The sequence below is a fragment of the Phyllostomus discolor genome, chromosome 1, assembly GCF_004126475.2.
Source record: "Phyllostomus discolor isolate MPI-MPIP mPhyDis1 chromosome 1, mPhyDis1.pri.v3, whole genome shotgun sequence".
Classification (NCBI taxonomy): domain Eukaryota; kingdom Metazoa; phylum Chordata; class Mammalia; order Chiroptera; family Phyllostomidae; genus Phyllostomus; species Phyllostomus discolor.
The window spans coordinates 209,565,097-209,571,096 of NC_040903.2; the positions used below are offsets into that span (position 1 = coordinate 209,565,097).

Consider the following 6,000-nt stretch of genomic DNA (forward strand, 5'->3'; position numbering starts at 1 on the left):
TTAAAAATGCTTCTTGCAATTAAGTGTTTTCTTACATTTAAATTCAGTTTTCTCTTTATGGGCTTACCAGATAGGAAAAGGCGCTTACCACAGTTCCCTAAGAACATCTCTGGCTGACCTCCTACTAAGTGCCCCCTCACAGCTCTCACCCGAAGGCCAAAGCACTGAGTCCAGTGCTTTCCCGCGGGTCCCACTTTAAGTCCTTCCATGTCTTTACGGCCTTCCTTTGAACCCTTTCCAAGTTCTCCTCATCCCTATTAAGTACAACATCCAAACTAGTCACCATGAGGCACTGACTAATAATGAAAAAGATGAGAAAATTAATTTGCTATTCCTATATTATTAACTTCTTTGTATATAAATATCACATTTTTTAATGTTAGGGGATTAAAAAGCTCTAGATTAACAGAACTGCATTCTTCACATTATACTTCAATAGAGGTAATACTGTAATTTTGGAACACGGTTAAAACAGAGTAAATCCTAGGTAATGATAAATTGTTGCCACTATTATTTCTATATTTAGCAGTTTTCCTACTTCCAGCATGTAGAAGCAGAGATGAGTATATCGAATAGCAAAGTAAAGCAACATGTAAATACATCCTTCATCCAAAGGAAGATGATAATGCTTTAAAAATTTATATGGAGAGCAAGAGATAAAGAGTGGTAAGCAGTGCATTAAAAAGATACCAAAATAAAGCACAAGTAACTTTCATGGCTTAGAAAAAAGAAAATCTAAGTTTAATAATAGTCTTAATTTTCCTTACCTCTGATCGCAAGATTGTAACAGTGGCTTCAATTTCCTTTCTTATAGAATTAGGTAATTTTGCTACAAAAGAAATAGCAGCACATATTGAATATGTGATCAACACCATATAAGTTAATAAACAGGCATTTTAAGGGAAATATATTTCACTGAGCTTTAAACAGAATGGCACGCTGACCTGCGAACACATCCAAAAGATAAGTATCACTCGATTTTATCGCAGCGCTCTGCTGCCACAGAGGTTCTGCTGTGAGAAGGAGCATTCTCTTTGTCTGCCTTCTACTCCCCAGGATGTCTATCTTTAGCCCTTGGAAGTGGTCATTAAAATTTGGGAAATTAAGTTTTACAAAGTAAATCTCTCTGTTTAGATGAAATTTATGCAACTGGGGTGTAAGCCCTATTCCTAACGTCTTCTGCTCCCAGTACTGTCAAATAGTTAATGACCTAGAAACAAGGGATACAAATACACTGAAAGAACACTCATTTCAAATAGCATAGACACAATTTATTTAAATGGGAATAACAGTCTGGCTTTGTACATTTTCATTTAAAACAAGAGTCAGGAGTCGGCAGTGGCAACATGGCGCCACTGATGCTGCCGGGAAAACCATCACCCACAACAGGTTTTTTTCTCAATACTAGTATTTTTCATTACTCATAGCACTTTTTAAAAGATTTTATTTCTTTATTTTTAGAGAGAGGGGAAGGGAGGGAGAAAGAGAGGGAGCGAAACATCAATGTGTGGTTGACTCTCACATGGCCCCCACTGGGGTCTGGCCTGCAACCCAGGAGTGTGCCCTGACTGGGAATCGAACCAGGGACCCTTTGGTTCGCAGCCCGCGCTCAATTCACTGAGCTACACCAGCCAGGGCACTCATAGCACTTTAATACTATAAAAATAAGTTCTCTGAATTACAGTTTAAATTAAAAGATTAAAAATCTTTTCTTAAAAGAAAATACAAGTGGCATTCAATAAAAGAGACTAACCTACTCTTGTGTTGAAAATCGCCAGGTGGGGCTGCTTCTGTGATTGTTTATGCATCTTGCTTAAAACTCTGACAGACTAATTGCTACTCTGAAGAGAGCAAATTACAGTCTAATCTGTTCGGGAAGGTAATTATAGAGGCAGCAATTGTTTCAAGAGGGATAAAAATGGTTAATGTAGACCTCCTTCTCTCATAACCCCCCCCCCCCCCGCCCCACCAAAAAAAAAAAACCCTGGTCTCTTTAAGAATAAAGGGGAGATGTTATACAGGACAAAAAAAAGTCTTCCTCCATGAAAGAAAACAAAACAACAGCTACTGTTCATTAACACTTGCTACTTGTAGGCCCAGTGCTGGGCATTTTCCACTCATGGTTTTATTTAACCCTCCCCACCTCCTGACTGGTCTGAGTACCCCTACCTAACAGACAAGGAAACCCTGCCTTTTAGAGGTTAAGTATCCGGTAACTGGCCAAAGATCCCACAATCTGCAATGCATGGAAGTAGAATTTCAACCCATGTCTGACTTAAAATCTCAGCTTCCTAACCTCGAATAAATCAACACAGTGTTAGTTTGGTAGAACAGCAACTTTCTGATACAGTAAATATGTAAACAGCTGTACCAACAGTGCTGTTTTGGAACTATTATCTTGTTCACTGGTGATACTGAATACGTACTCAATAAATACTTGTTGTATGAATAAATGAACTGTACTCTGACCCTGTTTTTAAATGATTTACAGAATCAATAAATTAATTAGGTGTTAAGCAAGTCTCCTTTTAATACAAAGGGAAACAAAAGCACTAAGCAACTTCGCAGATCTTCAGTCGCTGAGCAATTTTTACTGAGCATCTACTAAGTACCAAGAAACATGCCACGTACTGGTAATATACGGATAAATAAAATACAATACCTGGGCATCAAGGAAAGAGATAAGTTATAACTCGACACGGTGAGTGCTGTCAGAGAGAGTCCCACAAAGTTCTGTTAGAACACAGATCCCCTGCAACCCACTCCACCTGCCGTGGTGTCAGAATGGTCTCACTAACTACCTGACATGGGAGCAGGGTCATGCAGGAAAAAATCTTTGCTAGGCACAGAAGGTCAGAGGAGGAAGCAGAAAAGGAAAGGCTGCCCCTACAGCGGCTTGAAGTTGTGCAGGCACACATAGTCCCATGAGGCCTAAGCGCTGGGTGCCAGCATGCGTGTGTATGTCACGTGCTTACACTGGGCACCTGGAAGAGAAGGGGAGGGAACAAGAGGTAAGACTGGAAAAGGTGGGTTGAACCCAGCTGGATAGGTTTTTGGCCTCCCAAAACTAAGAGGTTTGAGTTTTATCCCATAATAATAGGGTCAAGAGATTCTAAAACGCATTTGTTTTTAGAAGAGTAACTGGCACAACAGAAAATGGAGTGGGGATCACCGGATGGGAAAGAGAAATAGTGTGTGGAAAAAAATAATGGGGCTACGAACTCAGGAAGTAGGAGGAATAAAGGAAAGTACAAATAAAAGAAAATTTTGGCACAGGATGAACAAGTTTTGGTGACCAACAGGAAGAGATGAAAAAGAGACAAAGCAAAAATGACAAAGATTTCTACTTTCGCAGGCTGGTAGATGGCGAAAGTTCCATTAGGAATGAGAACGCAGGAACACGTTTGGTGGGAAGAACAAAGTGAATTCCACCTGAAAAGCCTGCAGGACATTCGGCATGTTTTCTTGTTTAGGGCCAAAGGAACTGGCAACCGTCTTCCCCTCTGCAGGAGTCAAGGAAAGATCGGTCACTTCCCGTGTCACCCAGCTCTTCTCTGCTTCTGACTGTCCTCGCACACATGACCCCTTCCTTCCCACTCCCAACCTTCCCGGCCTGAGGTACCCCCCACCCAGGGGTACCCTTGGCAGTAAAATGGGTTGAGGCACTTCCCCAATTTTCCTGCCCTCTAAATAGCTCCACAGAGATTCTAAGTGTAAATACTACCTTTTCTTCAAACTAACTTTACTTCAGCCAAATAAAAATAAAGGTTCAGTTCAACGAGGATTTTAAGAATTAAACCAGAATTCTAATTTATTAATGTATAAAGAATAAAACTGTCAAAGGAACTGCTCTCGTTCAAAACCATTACCTCTCTGGAAGCAGACCTAGACTGAGATGAAAGGCCTCTTTTGATGTAAATACTATTTGTTGAAACAGTACTAGTTCAGAAAATCAAAACAGTAATTCCCTATCGATCACCATGGAACTCTGAGTCACTTCATTAGTAAAACAAAAATGAGTGAAGGTTGCTAAGGACACCCAAGAATAAAGTATCTCCCTTGTTCTACTTGGCAACGGGCAATTGGGGAGAAAAACACATTTTCAGTTGGAACGCTATGTCACCAGAATAAGCAAAAATATAAAAAACATAGCCATGTTTCACCCACAGTATATTCAAATCGGGCAGGGTAAACGATACTAAATAACCTATCAGTTACTGCAATTGTTATATAAATCGAAGACAAAAGTGACTATGTGTCGCACACAAACCACTTTTTTAAACTGTCAGTATAAAGAGTATCAAAAGGAGTTCCGCCCCCAAGTTCAGGGCAAAGTAAGCGGTGGGCGTGGACGAACCCAACAAAAATAAACTCGGCTCAACGTCGGAGCAGTTTCGCTCCGCTCGGAGAGAGCCGGAGTATTTAAAGGGAGACCTAGAACTCTTCTCCCGGCGCCGGTGGTCTCTCATCAGAGAAAATCGGCGAGGAAGAGGCAAAAGAAATGTAAAGAAAAAGAAAAGGGCGGAGAGACACTCCTCCGACACCCGTCCACGTCTCCTGACGGACGGACGCGGGGACCAAACGGACGCTCCCAGGGTCCCAGCAAAGCCCTCCCCCAGCGCTCCAGCTGTTACCTTCCACTTCCTCCGCTCCTTCCATCAGCATATCCTTGGTAAAATTTGAAATCTGGCCAGTGAGGGAAGCCAGGCTGCCCCCTACCTGGCCCAAGCCGGAGCCGAGGCTCCCGAGCCAGGACGACATCGCTGCGGGTTAGAGAACGACCTGGTCCGCTCCGAGAAAAGCGTCCAGCACCGTCGGACGACCCCGCCAAGTGTCCTCGAGAGGCTGCCTTCGCTCCAAAATCTACACACTCAGGGTTCGACAGCACAATGCGGGGTTCCTAGGCAACGCCGGCTTCGGGGGCGCCCACCAACGTCCGGCTCCGCACGGGAACGCGGCGGCCAGGCCGGAGACTTCCCCGGGGGCCCGCCCCCTGCGGCTCGGTCTCCCCCGCGGGGCCTCCGCTCCTCCCACGACTTCCCACCGTCCGGGCTGCGCCACTTCTTCCCCTGGCTTAGTGACTTTCCCCAGTCCCCTGGGCAAGTCCTGCCAACTCGACGCCAGCCGCCATGACACCCACTCGCAACGCGGCAGCGGACCATAGAGAGGCGCCCGCTGGCCTAGAAGGGCCGCGCGGAGCCGGCGGACGTGTCCTGGGCGCAAAGGAGCGTGGGATCGCGGAGGACCGCGTGCGGCCGGCAGGGGTCGCCGCGCTCCGCGGAGGGCGAGGCCGACGGCCGGCTCGCCAGCGGGCTCGGGCGGCAGGACCCGCTGCAGGATCCGCGTTGTAGCGGCGCGGTCAGCGGGCGGTAGTTGTGCGTCTGGCAGAGCCGAGCCTCAGTGGGTGCGCCCCCGAAGCCGGCGTGGCTCGGGAACCCCGTGGACTCGCTGTGCTAGTCAACCCGCAGAGGCAGTGGTGCGAGGGGACGCGGTGGGTCGCTCCACCGCGCAGGGAGCGAGGATCGCAGGTTACTGTATCCAGAATCCGGCAACTCCTGCAGGGCTGCTGTGACCCGGGGCCGGCCCCGCGGCAGGTGCTGGGGATGCACAGAAAGGATGGATTGCAAGTTCAAGCGTCCAGGCAGGCAACACACACGATGGGTTACCTTTTATAGTAGAAATGTTCTCCGGTGGCTTTCCAGCTCAAGGTCAAGACCCTGCCTTTCTGAATATAGAAGACCTTTAACCATGAAGCTAACGCAACCAATGAAGTTAGAAACACAGACCACTTTTACCCCAAATAACTCGTTAGAGGACAGCACAGCAACTTAATAGAAACGCTATTCTAATGGAAACTTGCCTTTGGCCCCCGGAAAAGGGACCAGGACTGAGGCCAGTCTACCCTGGCATGGTCTGGAATGTGTGGGTTCTTGACTTCGTGTAGGAAAGATTTCATGACTCGAGTCCAGGTGATTTTGAGAGTATGTTTATTAAAGCTGG

General features: G+C 46.2%; 1 protein-coding gene across 4 annotated transcripts in view; it reads right to left on the reverse strand.

Moving 5' to 3' along the window:
• Positions 1 to 5,311, reverse strand: part of TRIP11 (thyroid hormone receptor interactor 11) — a 63,261-nt gene extending 57,950 nt beyond the window's left edge. For 2 of the 4 annotated variants that reach the window (XM_028506705.2, XM_036013301.1), the window contains exons 1-2: positions 4,635 to 5,309; positions 768 to 829 (exon numbers count right to left, since the gene is read on the reverse strand). In XM_028506705.2, coding sequence (XP_028362506.1) covers positions 768 to 829; positions 4,635 to 4,761 — 189 coding nt within the window. In that variant the 5' untranslated portion in view covers positions 4,762 to 5,309. Of the gene's footprint in view, positions 1 to 767; positions 830 to 4,634 lie in introns of all 4 variants that reach the window. The other 2 variants (XM_036013296.1, XM_036013305.1) reach the window with 2 other exon arrangements.
• Between the last annotated feature and the right edge of the window lie 689 nt (positions 5,312 to 6,000).